Source organism: Pholis gunnellus, assembly GCF_910591455.1.
Source record: "Pholis gunnellus genome assembly, chromosome: 7".
Lineage (NCBI taxonomy): Eukaryota > Metazoa > Chordata > Actinopteri > Perciformes > Pholidae > Pholis > Pholis gunnellus.
Genome location: NC_136533.1, coordinates 17,788,142 through 17,805,934, shown reverse-complemented (window position 1 = coordinate 17,805,934; position 17,793 = coordinate 17,788,142). Strand labels below are relative to the sequence as shown.

Below are 17,793 nucleotides of genomic sequence, written 5' to 3'. Positions count from 1 at the left end.
GGTCTGAAGAAGCCTTACAACCCAATCTTGGGGGAAACGTTTCGCTGTTGCTGGCTTCATCCTCAAACCAACAGCTGCACTTTCTACATAGCTGAACAGGTGAAACCACATTCATAGCTAGAACCTGTAAATGCACAGGACATGATTCTTCCCTTGTGTGAAGTATTTCACAGAGCACAAACCTGTGAAATGCAGCAAGTCTAAAATTAAATATGTGCTAGGGGATCTGACACCTCTTTTTCCTCACACTGCTGCTCTAATGTCTCTCTCTTTCCCCTGCCAGGTGTCCCATCACCCGCCCATCTCTGCCTTTTATGTCTGCAATAGGAAGGATGGGTTTTCAATCAGTGGGAGCATCCTGGCCAAATCCAAGTTCTATGGTACACGGCACACTACAATATGTAATCTGTAATCGCTACAATGTAACCAATAGACATACATTTAAAGTAATGCAAGGGCACAGCAATGTGGTCACGGGGTAGGGCTGTGTATCGTTTAATAAACGTCAATACCAGAACCCTGCTGTGGTATTAATTAGGTGCTTCCCTCTCCTGCTGTTGTAGGTAACTCTCTGTCAGCTATTCTGGATGGCAAAGCCAGGCTGCTGTTCCTGGGCCGGGACGAGGAGTATGTCATCACCATGCCGTACGCTCACTGCAAAGGTAAATATCATGTTGACCATCACCATTCATTGTCTCTCCATGTTCTTGTTTCTATGTAAACATTGTCGGTAGTTTCTCCCAAAATCATTTTGAGAAAAAAAAACGATGTATGGCAATTTTTATGGCCATATATTGTTTAAACTTTCTAAGCGGGAACAAAAGGTCAATTTTGGTGATGCTGTCCCTCTTAATCCTGTTATGTTAATAACAATCCAATTTTGTTAATATGAAACGTAACGGTCACCTTCGCTGTCCTCTTGAATACTATTGGATCCATTTGCCTGCTAATTACATGGTTGATATATGTTATTTATAATGTGTTATTCAATGACAATTGTGAGTCAATGAAAACAAGGACACAGACTGTCACAGACTATAAGCACCCTATCTATTACAGAAAGGATGGGAAGTCTTTGAGTGGCTTGGAGAACAGAAGCTCGTCCAGTTTCTCGGGGCTATTATAGGATATTGTGAGTGCACGAGGTTCTTTTTCTTAAGAGACCTCTGGCAACTAATCAATTAAAATAAATCCTGTGACGCTGTTACAATGTCAGTTTAGTTCATTCGTTTATTCACAAGCAATCAGTCTACTCTCTAAAGAATACTCGTTGTTCTCACCATCTCGTGAATTGAATTGAATTCATTTTGGAAATTCTTTACTTTATTTCCATTATATATAACTTTATACTTCTACTTCGCTACATCTCCTGGTAAATATTGCACTTTTTACTTCACTCAATATATTTGACAATATTAATTACTAGAGTCTTAATACAGACTATAATTCAACTTAAACTATGTTTTATTAAGTAGTATATCGTTATTAAGTATATATAGTAGTTAATTAGCTCCATCTTTACAAGCTGCAACATGAAAGTGATGAACACATTAATGCATCAATAAGTATAAACAATATAGCATATAGTATTCTGTAATGGGCTATTCAGCATAATGAATACTTTTACTTTTGGTACGTTGAATATATTTTGATGTTCATACTTAGTTTTAATTTAGTAACAGTTGACTGCAGGACTTATACTTTTAACAGAGTATTTTTACATTCTGGTATTACTTTTACTTAAAGGACCAGTGTGTGGGATTTAGTGGCCTAAAGTCAAAATGTTAAAGGCTCTCTGTAGAGCCAGCGTTTGGGTTGTCCGTTCTGGGCTGCTGTAGAAACGTGGCACTGCAACACGGCAGACTTGGTAGATGTAGATAAGAAGAGCTCATTGTAAGCTAATGAAACTGCAACAATTCTCAGTTTCCAGTCATTATACACTGATGAAAACATAGTTCTGAATGTTGTATAGAGGCGAGGTTTGGTTTCAAGACGGGTTGTTTACTACACTGCAGACCCCTCGCACTGAGATCAGTCTGCCGTGGAGGCACTAGATCATAAATAATTTTCTCAGCTGTGCGTCCACTCAGGGAATGGTATGATTTATCTGCAGCTTCCAACAGGATTTAGTTATTCTCCTCATGCTGATGTGCTGTTGCTCTGATGCTGTAATACTGTATCTGTGCCTCCTGTAGGGATCCTGTACGGCACTATGACACTGGAGCTGGGTGGGAAGGTTACCATTGAGTGTGAGAAAACCAAATGTTTCACAGAGCTGGAGTTCAAACTCAAGGTACATTTTTCAACAAGTAATATTTGTAAATGTTCACTGGCTAGTTATTTTTTCTTAGATTAGGATAGTTACTTGATTAGTGGAACTTGATACCGTACAATCTGAGATAACAGCAGGTGAAGTAAAGGTGTTTACACTTTGACTGCAGCCTTTCCTTGGAGGCGCCTGCTCTGTGAATCAGATCAGCGGGAAGATCTATGTGGGAGAGGAGCTACTGGCCACCGTTGATGGACACTGGGTGAGAGCTTTTATCCAGTTACGTTCTGGAAATTAACGAAACCAATACATGTTTTCCAGTGGGATGGGATGGGAGTGAAGCATTGTGTTGCCTTTGCTGAATTCAGGACAATGAGGTGTTCATTCACGAGAAGCGCTCGGCCCAGCAGGAGTCGCTGTGGAACCCGAGCTCGGACATTCGCAGCAGCCGCCTCAAGAGACAAGTGGTCCAAATAGACCAGCAGGGACAGTTTGAGTCTGAAAGGTAAACCACAAATGCTTATTTCTCAAGATTATTCATATGTCACCTGTCATTAAATCATTAATGTTGATTTGTAGGTTGTTAATTTAAGGAAACGATAATTTTATTTCTCTCAGCATACATTTAGCAGGTAGATGTAATTAACAACATTAACAATGATTTCCATTTATGTGTCGGTGTGTCAATTTCAGTGAGCCAACATGCACCTCAATGAAATGCAGCCATTAGTGATGTTTTTAGCCACATCGCAAAGCTAACAATTACAAATCTGCCGCTGGGTTATGTGACATTTACGTGTAGAATATACAAGTCATTTTGATATGCTCTTGGCAGACTCTGGCAGCATGTGACCAGTGCCATCATGGACCGGGACCAGCTGAGGGCCACTCAGGAGAAGTTTGTGCTGGAGGAAGCTCAGCGGGGAGAGGCCAAGGAAAGGGGAGACAAACCCTCGCACTCAAAACTTTTCCATCAAGACCCAGTCACCTCCGAGTGGACCTACAGGCACATGGAGTATGAACACACTCGCACCAGAATAAAACACAGGAGATGGCACACACTGTTCAGCCTTTTTAGTTTAGATGTTAGGTCAGTATAACAAGAATTGAGCTGTAGAGCAAGGAGAGGAAAAACATGTTAACAATGACATGTTCAGGTTGAAATGATACTGCATCCAAAGCTTATTGTGTTGTCCTGTTTGGCAGCACACGGCCGTGGGACCCTGAGCGCTGTCTGGTTCAGTTCGAGAAGGACGGAGTGGTTCAGACGCACGAGAAAAACCAGAGGCAACACAACGGGCTCTCCTACAGCCACAGCTGGGCCAGCCAACAGAAGGTTAGCCAGACCAATCACACACCTCCAAGCTAGAGCAACGTTGATCTATTATTGATGGGTGTGCCAGTGACATTTCATCAAAAGGAAAGCTGCACTGCTTCCTGTGAAGCCAGACTGCACCTGATATTTAGGGGTTTGAAAAATCACTGACGAGCATGATCGGCCCCTTTCTTTCTCACTTGATATTGGCTGCAGTGATGCCCAGACAGCTAATCCACATCTTTGCTGCATCAGTTTGCATTTCATTGTCAGTTTTGTCCGCAGTGAAGTTTGAATAAGTTGCACTTAAGACTCTTCTACCTCCTCCCAGGCTGAGATGAATGGCAAACGAAGGAAGGCCAGCAGCCAGCCGTCCAGCTGCAGCCAAAACACTGAGAGCAGCAGCACCACACCAGAACCTACACACGAGTCCTCGGACAATGAAGGTGAGGCGCGCGCACACACATCCAAAACTAACAACATCTTAAACCGTGCTACACAAGTCTTATGTTCTCGCCTCTCATGTCCCCAGGATTCTCAAACCAGTGTGCACGGTGCAATAAAGAGGTGAAGGACATTGCCCTGATAGAGGCCTCCATCACATCCATACAGAAGACGCAGCAGGACATCCAGCGGTAAAAAATAAAACACACACACACACACGTGTGGATTGAATTGGGGAAGCATAATGTCTTAAGAGTATGTTTCTTTTGTTATTGGTGAGAAGAAACATGTTTCCCAGATGAAAACAGTTGTTAACAGTCATGTTTAAGTTAAGGGTAAGGATGTGAAAGACATTGTATGATATGCTTTCAAAACAGAATTAGAAACTCACATTATTATCGTCTGATGGATGAATACAAACCCTTGTTCACGCTGACCCTTTCCTCTCTGTAGGAACCTGGTGGCTCTGAGTCGTCAGCTGACTCGCCGGAGAGCAACAGACGACAGCGTGTCGCTAACGGGCCGCCACTGTCTCGTCCTCTGTGTCCTGCTTGTCTCCCAGCTCCTCCTCAACTACGTTTTTACCTGAGCCCGCTCCTCGGGGAGGAGTTTCCCCTCCAGCACTGATCTGGCATGAGATCCCTCCGAAAAGAAAAGCACAGACTACAATCAGCGGATGAGGGCCGAGACCTCAGATCAGTGTTTAGAGGGCAACTTTGTCCCTTTTTGTTTCCTCTGATAGGGGAGGAGCATGGACAATAAAGCAATAAACACAGCCACAGCCACCTTCTGTCAGTCATCTGCAGAGGAACAGCACCCCCTAGTGTAGCCAGACTGAAATAGCACTGGCGCCCACACACTTTGGACAGGAAATGAGGGATGAGAGACAAGCATGGCTGAAAAGATTTTAAATAAAAAGATGAAATGTATGACGATGAAGATGAAGAATGATTTTGCAAAAAGAAATGACAAAGAGGATGTTTCACCATTCCTTAGTATCTTTTTTATATTGCCCTGCAATACTGTTTATCTGTTAGTGTGCCTGTATGTGTGTTGTTTGTTCCTACACTACAGTAGGCCCTATTGGCGCAGGCAGATCACCGCTTGGACTTCTCCTACTCCCTTTCCACTCCAGATTTGGGCCTTAAATGCTGAAGCCAAAAAAGAAGAAGAGAAATGTAGAAGGAATATCTTCCAACAGTGCAATTCTGTGCGTTTTGTATCAATGTGCGCTCAAATACACTCCGTCTCGTCTTTTAATGATGATGATTTTACCAAAACAGTATTTATAATCCGAAAGGACAAAGAGTACTTGTTTACAGGGAGCACTGTGTGTGTTAGTAGTGACACGTAGGAAGGAAGGATAATGGGAAAGAGGCAGGGCAGAGAGCCAAACAGAGTGTCTTTTGTATTTGTGTGCCTGTAGTGCTGTAACAGACGGGATAATAGCATAGCACTGCTTTTGGTCTAGACCACAACACTAGTGTGTACAATCAGTTACATAGAGAGGCAGCGTGTGGAAGAAGGGATAGAGAGCGAGCGAGTGAAAATACACGAAAAATAATTTCTATACTTTGGCCTGATAGACGGGGTTTGTGTGTGCATCTCGGTCCACACCACTTTCAAGTGTCTGTTTTAAGATGTACACACTTGGTAATGAGTTGTTTTGTTTTTTTCTTTTAATCAATTTGTATATATTTGTCTGGAGGTCTGTGTTTCAAAAATAGATTTCAGAATGTATTTATTGGGTGATTAACCTTGACTTTCCTAATCTAATTCAGCTTGGAGGATGGAGACCAGGGGCGACAATTGCTCTCCCAGGGTTGTGTGAGTTTGTCGCGTATGTGTGCGTCTGTGTGTGAGTGAATGAGAGTGTGAAGGAGCACATGTGTGCGAGTAAGCCATTATGGTTGTGCTATACAAAACCAGATCTGTGATCTTGGTTTTTACTGGTTTTTAACCCTTGAATTTCAGTCTCCATTGCCAGTCCTGATCTACCCAATGGGAGAGAATCAGAGAGCACAAGAAGGAAGTAGACTCGTTGAATGCTTTTATTTACACCTTAATTTGTTTGTTCTTTTCATTCTTTTCCTGTTTTCTACTCTACTGCCATGTTGTGGGGATTCTACATGCCAGATGTTTTTGTCATATTGAACGAAACTACAGTAAACATGAAGTTGCCCGATGTTTTCATTCATACTTGTTGCGTACTGTAGCACTACAGTAAAACATTTTAACCCTGTCACTGCATATGGTTGTCATTAATGTCTTGTAGTATAAAAATATCCTCTGATAGTCAAGACATCGAGAAATACTTCACTTTACAGAACAAACTAGTTTCTGCTGTAGTCAATATTGTCCAGCAGAGGGGGCTGTTGATGTGTGTAAACTGAGGACTGTTAAAAACTACACCGAGTCTTCCAGGTGTCGGTTACAAACAGTGTTGGGAAGTAACTTAATACATTTACTCAAGTAATGTACTATTCTGTACAGTACGTGAGTAACTCAAGGTGATACTAGAGTACAATCTTGAGGTACTTGTACTTAAGTATTTCCATTAAATATTGTATGTTTCACTTAAGATCATTTATTTAGGAGTTGTGGTAATTAAGATTTTCATACGAAATGTATGATCAGTTTTTAAAATATGATCCACCGTTACAATTATGACAGATATGACAGTGTTTTTACTTTTTATGATTTACTATACTTTGACTAATTCATGACATTTTCTCATCTAATGACAAACTAAACTCATTTTTTTACTTACTATACCATGTCATTTGTGATTTCTTTTTTAATGCCATCATATATTATGACATTTTTTTACTTTTCATGACATGCCATACTATGTTATTTTTGACTTTTTTATGACGTACTATGACATTTTATTTTTACTTTTTATGACTTGCTATGCTACGACTTTTATCACATACTAAAATATTTAGCTGTTTTCAGGACACTTCTGGGGGCATTTTAACCCTACGTGGGGCTTTAACTCCCAGCCAATAAGCAGGGTTAGTAGCCTGTTCTCATGTCCCAGGTCAAACGACGCCGAGGCTCAAGGTATGTGGCACTTTTAAGCGTCTCATACAAAGCGGTGGAGGATGGGTTATAACATCACCATGTGTTTTCCGGTGCTGCTGTGTGAAGCACATGAAGTCTCCTTGCTGTCAGTCTCCCTGCTGTGTGACCATTGTGAAACTTACATTGGGCTGCATTCATCCATTCCTGCAGGTTTGTGAGGAGTTGTGGATGTTTATTTTTTGCTTTAACATAACTGCTTTAAACCAATCAGAAAATTAAATTTTATTCTTCTGATATCAACAGACAAAGAAACTACATGTTATGACTTTCAACACAACGCAGCTGGTAATGAGAAAATTGTGTCCGTAGCGATGAATGCTGTAATGTGTGATAGAATGAACCCAAGCCACAATTGGACAACCCCCCCCCCCCCCCTCTAGATTGTGTATTAGATGTGTTTTTCACTCACGTGTCACACACAACAGATTTGCCTTTATTTTTATTTATGCGGGAAACTGCCACTCCTGTATTGTACCAAGGGTCAAAATGACAATACAGCCTGCAGCAATGCTACGTACTACACACGTTAAATTGACACCATTAAAGCAAATGAATGAGTTCATAATTGGCTTCATTTTTTTGCTCCGAGTCTGCAGGCATTTGCTGAAACAAGGGGATTGAACCCAAATGTTTCCTCACTGTGTCTCTGCTAAATCTAAACATAATAGTCACATGCTTTGTTTTCTATTGAAGCAGCAGAGTGGGCAGATTGGTAGCAGGGTAAACATCAACGGGCAGTCTCATCCCACGTGGTTTGTTTCTGTTCTACAGTTAGCTGGATTTTTGAGTGGGTGCACACTGGGCCATTGTGATGTCCGATTTGAATGTGTAAGGCTGACGGAAGGACAGCAGTCCAAATTAGGCCAGAGGGGAGTGCGTGTGTTTATTTTCCAGGCAGGGAGCACTCCATCAAAGGAGGTTCCTTTCAATTTGTGTGAGTGAGTTTGTAACAGTTTCCCTGCCCTGGATCCTTCTTTGTCTGTTTCCATGCGTGTTGGTGTCTGTTTACTTCTCTTGGCACTGGACGAGCAAGGGGTGTATCCTGCTAACACGCAGCATCCCACACACTGCCAGTATCAATGAACACACTGAGGGAAACATTAAAGCAACACTGAGTCAAATAGAAGTGGAAGAATATGACATCAGCCAGACTCAATTCATCTCCAATATCAGTTAATGTCATTTCTCCTCGCTGAAAATGTAAGTTTGACCTTTTTGGAAATATGTTTGCTTGTTTTGTTTTTTTTTGCCTAACACGTGGTTACCTTAGCAATAATTAGCTTAGCTAAGCACAAATGCAAGAAACAAAATTGGCTTACCAGCTCCTCTAAAGCTCATGCCACAAACCAAAGTGTAACAAACGCACATGAACACACGTGTGCGCAGCCTGTTCAAGCTGTATCGCCCAGTTTACATATGTCTACAGCTGATTTGATCTGGAGCACACCATAATACACACACTGTATGTCCGTGGTGGTTAGAGCAAAAGGTATACGTCTTTTTAAAACTTTGATGTTTCTTGTAACCCAATAATCACAATCGTGGCCACAGAAGTGTTTATAGTTTACAGTTTAAGTCATGACATATATGTGATTATAGGCAATACTATAGTATTGTTTCCGATGTTTATGTGTTCAGTATGTCTAGTAGCCTGGTTTATATTTGGAAAATAGACTATAATTAACATGAGTTACAGATGAGTTTTGTATAAAATAAAGAAATTATCTCTTTAGCAATCATCCTTAAGCAGTATTTTACCTGCCCTGTGCCGTATAACCAATCCAGGCTACACTCGGCCTGGTCATGTTCTACTCTAGACCGGCACATAACTCCTCAAACAGCCACACATTTACATTTTTACTTGGACCCCCACTGACTCAGACACTTTACATCCCGAAGGCAATTGCTTACAGTTGCACAACTCTTGCACAACTTTTCTCTATTAATATACACTTGATAACACACTTGTTTTAACATACTCTTGTTTGTTTGTTTACCATATTTTATTGGACATTATATTTTTTTATTTTTAAATTATGACTTATACTATTGCACTGTGTTTATTGTTATGCACCAATCACCTAGCCAAATTCTTTGTAATTGTAACATACTTGGCAATAAACCATTGCTGACCTGTTCCCAGTCTTTATGCTAGGCTAAGCTAACCTGCTGCTACTATAGCTGTAGCTTCAAATGGAGCGGAATCAATATTTTCATCTAACTCTATACTCTCTCTTTCTCTCTCTCTCTTTTCAATTTGAAACTGATCATATTATGCAATATAAGTAAGCAAGAAAATAAATTAAATGGTTTTCTATATTGGGCATAAGTGTCTTTTCAGATCATTTTGAGTAGCTGTCATGTGTTTAAGCTTCGGCACCAAGCCATACTTAAAAATAATCCTTTTATTCTCCTTCTATGAGCCATGGCCTCCCGCCCCTCTCCCCCCTTTGTTTGTTTCTCCCCAGGTAAGCGAGTGAGAGGCCAGCTGTAACGAGGTGTGCCCTGCTTAATTTTGGCTTATGAGCAGCAAGAGTCAAGTCGGATGTTTGCGCTCTGGATTTCTGCTCTGTTGCAGCTCAGGCCCGTCCCGAATATGCAAGAGGAAAGCAGAGGCAGAGAATTTGTCTGGACTTGTCTTTCAGAGAGCAGAGGAGAGGGAGGAGAACAGAGGGAGGGAGTCTGGCACTCTGGTGCACCCTGAGGCAATGTGTGTCATGTGTCTATTTCTTTATCTGTGCACAGGACCAAATGCTGTCCCGGGCCGTACCTCAGGGGATAGAGCGGGTCATGTTTTAATCACAAGGTTGGTGGTTTGATCCCCAATCCACATGTTAAAGTATCCTTGAGCGAGATGCTGAACCCCAAATTGCTCCCTAGGCCAGTTACAACAGCCCACTGCATCGTAAATACTTGGGATGGGTTGAATCCAGAGGTCAAATTTCATGTGTGTGACAATGGAAATACATTTTAAGTTAACTCCACTTTGTAAACCAGTAAATCACTGCTGACATCTTTATTTTCACAGTCCTGAAATGTAGTTGAACTCCTTGGCAGGCTTAGGTTTAGGCTTCCAATGGCTCTTCCTCTGGCTTTCACATTGGAAAGTAACTAAATAGCCTTCAGTAACTGAAGTAGTACAGCCTACTTAATTAACACGTACTTGTGCTTTACTTTGACCCTAACCCGTGAACTTAATCAGCAAATTAAACTCCACATTGCCATGGAACCGTAGATGTTCTAGCTTTCCATTATTCTGAGCACTTTAGGTCTTCTTATCATTGGCTTTACATCTGAAGACAGTTCCACTCAAGGACCACTTGATCTGGAGCTTTCGACTGATATCAGAGGAGACCATGTACTGCTGTTTTTCAAAGCTTTTCCCATTTTGATGGGTCAAAATGTTAGACATGGAAGTCTCAATGTTGGTGTTACTTGTGTACCCGCAAGTTACATTTGACTTTTAATACACTATTTTGATTTTAAAGTGTGGTATTGCTACTTTTACGTATAATCCTGACTACTTCTTCCACTACTGGATTTAGAGCTTAGTAAGAAAAAAAGATAATATTTTTGATGTTTTTAAGTCCTCCCAGTTGCTTTGATTTGATTTTAATCTTCTCTTAAAGCCCTCAGGTTTACATTCTAACCTCATTCAGTTTTATGTAATTTAATCCAATGATTAATGTAGTGTGAATTTGGGATTTGTGACTACTCTACACTACACACTTTCAGTGTGTGATAACCCGTCTAACGTTGTATATTTCATGAGCGTTAGTGAGCCTGACCATCTCCTCTGTCTGAACCAAACTCAAACCTTTTTGTTTCATCTATCAACTCATTACATTTGGCATTTGATTGTTCAAAGGCTGAATATTTATTTCCCTATAAAAGGAGAACTCTTAAAGGCGAGTACCGATTTGTTGGGGAAGCTGCAGCAATTCCCTGCTCGTCTGTTGCTGTGCCAACCGCCAACAGCATGTGATGTGATTGCGAGGAACAGGATGTGGGGCGGTCCTCCTGTGCAGACAGGTAGACATGACCTGTTAAAACACAGACAGAGGAGGATTCACAGACAATCTTCTTTCTTCTTTACCTCCCATGATAAAAACATTTCCATTCACAAGCAGTGAGGTGTGATAATGAACAGTCTCTAAGTTCTAATGTAAGAAAATCACCGTCAACCATTAATTACATAACCCACACATACAGTTATTACCAGTTGTGCAGACTTTGATTTGTTGCCATGGCGGTGGTGCCGCCCGCCTGTGGGGTTTCCATGTGAAGTGGCTGCTCCTGTCTGGTCTTGTCCCGGAGCACTCGGCCCATCCCACAGTTTAACTAGACAAACACACACTCGCTCAGAGGGGATTTATCACTACACGCCCCATCAACACTTCACCTTCTCCTTGGAAAAAAAATAGGCCATCATGTCCTGTCTGGTCAAACACAAAAACAGAGTGCATATCATACATAGAAGAGATCTTATATCACTTAAACATTTATGAACTGTGGAGTCACAAGAGAAGTGTTGTTTGACCTATATGGCATGCGTGCAATTCTGCAGCCATAGAATGAAATGTGATATCTAAAAACAGTTCTGTTGTGACAAGATTATGTTTGATCCTGTCCCTCTGTATATCGTGTTTACATACGTTAAAAGCGACTGTTGACTGATCTCTGCTTCCTACTTCCTGTCTGTGTCTCATTGTTTTGTCCTTTCAGCTTTGGTCAGGAAGTGGGAATGTTCTGCTAACCCTCTGATTTACAATCCTTCTTTCATGCCACTTCTCTTCTCATTTACATCCGTCAGTCAAACAGGTGCTCATGATCTAATAAACAGGGGAGTGAAAGCTGTGAGAAGAGGTCACAGCTGGTGTACATGTGTGTGTGTGTGTGTGTGTGTTTGAAATCCTATACAGGCCTCATACTTGCTACCGGGATCATCGGCGGCATTAAGTCAAAGATGTGACATAAGGAAGTTTGTTGCCAGCGGTTTGTTGTTGTTGTTGTTGTTGTTTTGAACAAACATACTCCAGAGAAAGAGACATTACAATAAGGAAGTTACAGACACTGACAAATCCACCAAATATCGTACTTAATAAACCAGAATTTCTTCGGGAGTTTACAAAACAAATGTACTCTATATCAAGCCAAACACACACACACACAGACATATACAGACATATAAGCCACAGTTTCACTCTGGAAAGAAATAAAATTGCATTGCACTTACAGACACAAGTACACACTGTACATTCAGATTTGTTGCAGGGTCCACATCGTCTGCGGCGAGATCTTGACCCCAGTGAGAGAGACAAGAAGTGTATTTATGTGTGTGTGCTGTTACCCATGTGTATGCACACTGTTTGCGGCCTGCTCGCTCAGCTCTTCCGTCCATAGGCCCAGATTCCAGCGGACCTCCCTGCTCTAATGTTGGAGGGGGCGTTGGGGGCTGGAGAGCAGGCTTTGAAGGAGGCTCCAGTGACTCATTACCCAACAATCCACCCGCTCTTCATGTCCTCTACACCCCCCAAACATCTCCATCCTCGCCCCAGCTCCTGCCCCTTGTCCTCTGGCACAGATCGCCGACACACAGCTCCGCGCGCACACCCACTTGACGACCGTTGACTGAAGAAAAGGGATTCTGTTTCAGTGCAACAGGGACTGTGTGGACCGAACCACTGTGAAAGACGTGTGTGTGTGTGTGTGTGTCGTACTGTTATAAGTATGCATACATGCACATTCACTGCACTAGCTCATCTAATATTTCTCAGTTTCAACAGCATGTGGAACAAGTTTTATCTGAAAAGATCTCAGTTTTCAAATTTAATTTTCCAACCTGACATCCTATAATCTCTGCCTCCATCTCTCTTGCTGGAGTCATTTCTTCATGTTTCCTTTGGGATTGTGTAAACCTACACCGCAAACTGCTGTTCCCACAGCTCACACTGGTCAAACCCCCACCTCTAACTGGTGTGAACACACATCTGCGTACCTCATGGGGATGTTTTCGCAATTGGTCCAGGATGTGTGTATGATTTTAACATACTGCTGCGTCTGTGTGTAGAGCATTCATTAAAGATGACATCCATAGGAGATGACTTCATTTGGACTTCCTGTCTGGAGCTCAAAGAGCAGAATTACATTTACAAATGCACACCGATCCACAAAACAGAATAATTTGCCTCTGCATTCATGGGAAAATGTTTCATAGTCAAATAGATTACATTTTAAAATGATTATGAAATGAAATGTGAAAATCCTGGCTCACAGTCTGTGGCCAAGTTTCTTGTGAAACAGGATGGAGAACAAAAGGGGGCAGTGAGGCCGTTGACACAGAAAGGTGCATTGCATGGGAGAAGTCACATTTTGTGACTTGCAGCGCTTTCACACCTGTTTTGCAAATGGTCCTTGCACACATATTTTGGATATTTTAGATTGAAGAAAAAAGTTTAGAAAAACCTTTTTCTAAATTGAGAGCTTCGATGGATAGATCTACTCAAGATGTACATCTGACTTCTTTTCCTTACTGGCATCACACTTATACATCTGTGTGATGCCAGTAAGGATGTTAAAAATGAAGGATGTTTTTTATGGATGAGGTCCCAGATTTCTATCGAGACAACAGGTGGTGGTGGACTCTGGGGAGGAGGGTTGCTGCGGCTTCCATCCCTCTGGAGTACTTTCTGTGTACTGATACCCCACCGCATGCAGCAGGTGCCTCTTTGACATCCCTCAGATGGCCTGAGTCTGCCACTGACCAGGTCCATGATGCAGATGTAGTCTGTGTAAAATGCCTGTGTTTACATTGCTGAAGAGTGCTTGCGTTGCATTTTGAGTGTGCTGTCTAAATTGATTAATGCTGACCTCCAATACAACCGTAGCCTATTTGGCAAAAGGTTGCCACTGTGCTCAGTCTCGGGGCAGCGTGAGGACAGAGAGCTCCATTGTGAGTTCCCCTGCTCCTTGGGAAAGACCCTTGAGCCATGACAAACAGGATTTCCTCTGATTTCAGGCTTTAGTCTTCCCACTTCCTTCTTCTATAGGGGGTTTATAAAGCAGCCACTTACAGCGCTGTAATGTTGCGTAAATTCAGCTTTGGGCAGGAGCAGGTCTGAGGAGTATTAGTGAGTCTTGTACATTTGTGTTTAAAGTTCCATCTCCGTCCCAGGTTTTTGAAGTATGTATCAGACCTGTCTCACAGCAAACATTTTGACTTGTCATAAGATGAAACGCACAGGTGTAATAAATGACACATAAATGATGGGTGTGCTCAGTTCAAAGGCCCCTGGTATTGAACATGCGGCCTCAAAAGCCATCATAAAGGTAATTCGTTCCACCTGTGCCTTTCCTGCTATGACACCCACCAATGTCTGCTGTGAGAAAGAGCTATACAAGATGTTCCGCTAACTCAACCACAAAGCAATAGCCACATTTATTTCCTTTATTTGGACTATCCCATTTACTGATTGTCAGCTGGATTTTAGAATTTAGTTCAAATCAAAACTTGTTAATTTTAAACGTTAACTGATAATCAACACCTTACAGTCTGCTGACATACTAACTAGACACGTGGCTACCATAACATTGTTAGTCAAATAAGTATTTATACTGGCTCTAATCAATATTTATATTGAGAATGGTTGAAATGTAATGTGAAAGTGGCGGCTCACAGATGATTATCGTCCTGACTCAGCTGTTACCGTCTTGCCATTTTTCAGCTCATTGGTTTGGATTCACAGCCAGCAACTTTACTGTTATGGTTCACTGTCACAGCTCTCAGCGGTGCCCTTTATTTAACCACAGCTATTTTCCGCAACGACAAAAGAAAAAGAAATAATGATAAATCTTTTGTTCACTACCTGCTACAGAAAACATAAAAACGTTAGCACATAGCTGGTGAACATAATGGAGCATTTAGCAGCTACAGAGCCAGATATGTCTCCCAGGAGCTGGAAGAGAAAACAGCTAAAAAAGGAGAGTGAATATAAGAACTACATTTGTAAATGAATGCTGATGGTGTTCTGTATCTGTTGGATGTACTTAGGCAATTGCATTTACTTTCATGGGTGCAGTATTATCATAACTGGTGAACCTGATGGCAAGAGCAATGAAAATACAACCAAAGTCGTGATAAATTTTCCTTCAGCAAGAAGAAAATAATTGAGAGGAACACAAAAGAAACTCATTGTTGTGTATTTCTCTGTTTCCTTTGTTCCGAGCTCCCTGCCCTTCACCCAGCCATCCAGCCGTCCGTCCGTTCATAGATCAACCCACACAGCTCCTGGGTGGCTGCAGAGAGATCACATCACCTCAGCGAAGGTATGCCGAATCGGAAACACAAGCCCACACCCAGATCAACAGTGATTAAGCACCCTCTGCTGAGTCTTTGAACAATGCAGCCCTGTTGGGTCCTGCTATGATTGATGGAGACATTTGCTGTTGGGTCAATACCACACTGTTGGAGTGATCAGGGGGCTGGAGCCACGCAGCTCCAGCAATACAGCGGATCTGGAAGAATGCATTGTCTGAGAACCTGTTATCTTATAACGGGACTTTACAGCTTCCTCAGCCTTCTCCTTGTGGTCCTTTCACTCTGACAGTTTCAGACAGACAGACTTAATGTCCCTGTTGTACACTTAATATCAAGTAGAATATAACGTTTTCCAAATATTTCCCACTAAACTATGTATGCGATGAGGAGCTCTTTTTTAGCTTATTTTTGATTGTTTTCACTTAAATTATTTAACTAAAAATACCATATAATTATGTAATATTGACAGAATATTCCGGCTGGTGAGAAATGAAACCATTGATTGACAATTAAGTAATTGACGTTTGTGGTTTCTTCCAAAGTAAAAAGTGATTTAGTGCACCTTTAATCCTTACTGTTTCGTACACAAAAAGCAAAAACTTTCCAAACCATTTCCTATAATAAAGACAGAGCGAAAGACAGATTGAATATCATTTAGCAGACTGTTTGTTCAGGGCGCAGTATCCCTGCTGCATTACCAGTTGATTAGATAGCACCTGGTATATTGTTGGCTTTGGTGTGTCTCGGGGGAATTCCTGCATCCATTTCTTTTCTTAAGCAAACTCTTCTTCTGTTTCTAGCAATATGCTTTGCTCTGGAATTTTCCCAAACTCCTTTTATGTGCTCATTTATCTTCCTTTGTCTTTCACCCGCTTTCCTCTCTTGTGCAATATCTACGGTGAACTCATTTCCTCTCGCCCTGATAAAGGCTCTGGACCCGGGGCCATCATTACAGGTTATTACAGCCATTCGTTTCTCCTTCGGTTTCATGTCAGAGGTAGTTCGTCATGTTCCCGCCTTATTTGCTGCATCGACAATCTGATGTAACTTACTGTAATTCATGTGAGTGACATTCAGCTGCTGTAGAGCTATTAAGTGGCACCTTTAAGAAATCACATGGCTGCCACACAGTGTAACCAGTGCTTTGCCGAGGCATTTCCTGTGTTTTCTCTTCATTTCTTGTTTGTTCTGTTTATTCCCTAAAACCTGCTGCTGCCAGAAATGTAAAGCACATCACTTCAGGTGACATCAGCATGTATCTCATGTACAAAAGCCATGTATCTCAGTTGTACTATATAGAATTAACATGGAATCTAGAGTGATATGGGTTCAACTTTTCTCCAGATGTTGTACTGCACTGAGATGAAACTTTGTGCACACACACACACACAAACACACACACACAGTCTGCAGAGATAACCAAAACAGAAAGAAATGTTGAGGAATATTCAAGTTCTGAAAAATGTCTTTCATCAGACTTCCAGGCTGGGAAATGTAATGTTATTGTAATCTGTTCTTGGTCATCTCTTCACACACCCACTCGAGCAGGTGCTGGTAACTAAACCCCCCCTCAGGAGCCCAGATACAGCAGACTGTGACCAGACTCCAGACTCCAGCACCCCAGCATATTCTGCTCCACTGCTCCCAGTCCCATCATCCTCTGTGATCCACAACCTTCTGTTAAAGAGGATATGTATCCAGTGGATTCCAGCCACAGGGATAGTTTATTTAGGGATAGACTTATTTGTCCAGGTTTTTGAGAATATTGTCTCTAGACTACTTCCTCCATTCATATAAGAGCTTTGATTCTCTGCCCTGATCTGATAGATTACACGTTAGATTACAAGTTAGGCTACACGTGTTTCAGATCTGTGAATGCTGTCCATTCAAATGACATTTTCATGTCATCAATTTATACGGTCAAAACTTTAAACTCCAAGTCAAAGCTGTCGTGCCCTTACTACGAGTCTAAAGTGTGACTCCCACTCCATCTGATCTTTGACTTCTCGCTCAGGCCACAGAGCGCACATGGAGCCGTCCGCCCTCTCGCTGCCTTGTAGACATTCCTGACAGCGTCTCCCCTCTCTGTCTGAGGCTTCTCTCCGGACAGCTGGGTCTAAAGCAACATGATCCCCGCTCAGCGGTGCGGTCCCTGCCAACACTTTGTGTGTATATATACAGCATGTGTGTGTGAGGTTGTGCATATTCAATACACACACATGTCTTAGATATGAGAGGGGCCACATTGGTAAGATTCTCATCGAAAAACAGGCCCGTCAAAGAGTGATTTGGGGAAATACCGCCTTACTCTGACATATGTTGAGATTGCTTAATGTTGCAGACTTTCCTTTCTATATTTCT

At 41.8% G+C, this 17,793-nt stretch overlaps 1 protein-coding gene across 1 annotated transcript in view; it reads left to right on the top strand.

The window, feature by feature from the left end:
• osbpl5 (oxysterol binding protein-like 5) overlaps positions 1 to 6,270 on the top strand; it is a 41,349-nt gene extending 35,079 nt beyond the window's left edge. Inside the window, exons 13-23 of the mRNA XM_079162450.1 lie at positions 1 to 99; positions 284 to 380; positions 564 to 662; positions 2,196 to 2,293; positions 2,442 to 2,531; positions 2,638 to 2,774; positions 3,105 to 3,284; positions 3,476 to 3,605; positions 3,916 to 4,030; positions 4,117 to 4,219; positions 4,482 to 6,270. Coding sequence (XP_079018576.1) covers positions 1 to 99; positions 284 to 380; positions 564 to 662; positions 2,196 to 2,293; positions 2,442 to 2,531; positions 2,638 to 2,774; positions 3,105 to 3,284; positions 3,476 to 3,605; positions 3,916 to 4,030; positions 4,117 to 4,219; positions 4,482 to 4,617 — 1,284 coding nt within the window. The 3' untranslated portion in view covers positions 4,618 to 6,270. The remainder of the gene's footprint in view (positions 100 to 283; positions 381 to 563; positions 663 to 2,195; positions 2,294 to 2,441; positions 2,532 to 2,637; positions 2,775 to 3,104; positions 3,285 to 3,475; positions 3,606 to 3,915; positions 4,031 to 4,116; positions 4,220 to 4,481) is intronic.
• Positions 6,271 to 17,793: the final 11,523 nt, after the last annotated feature.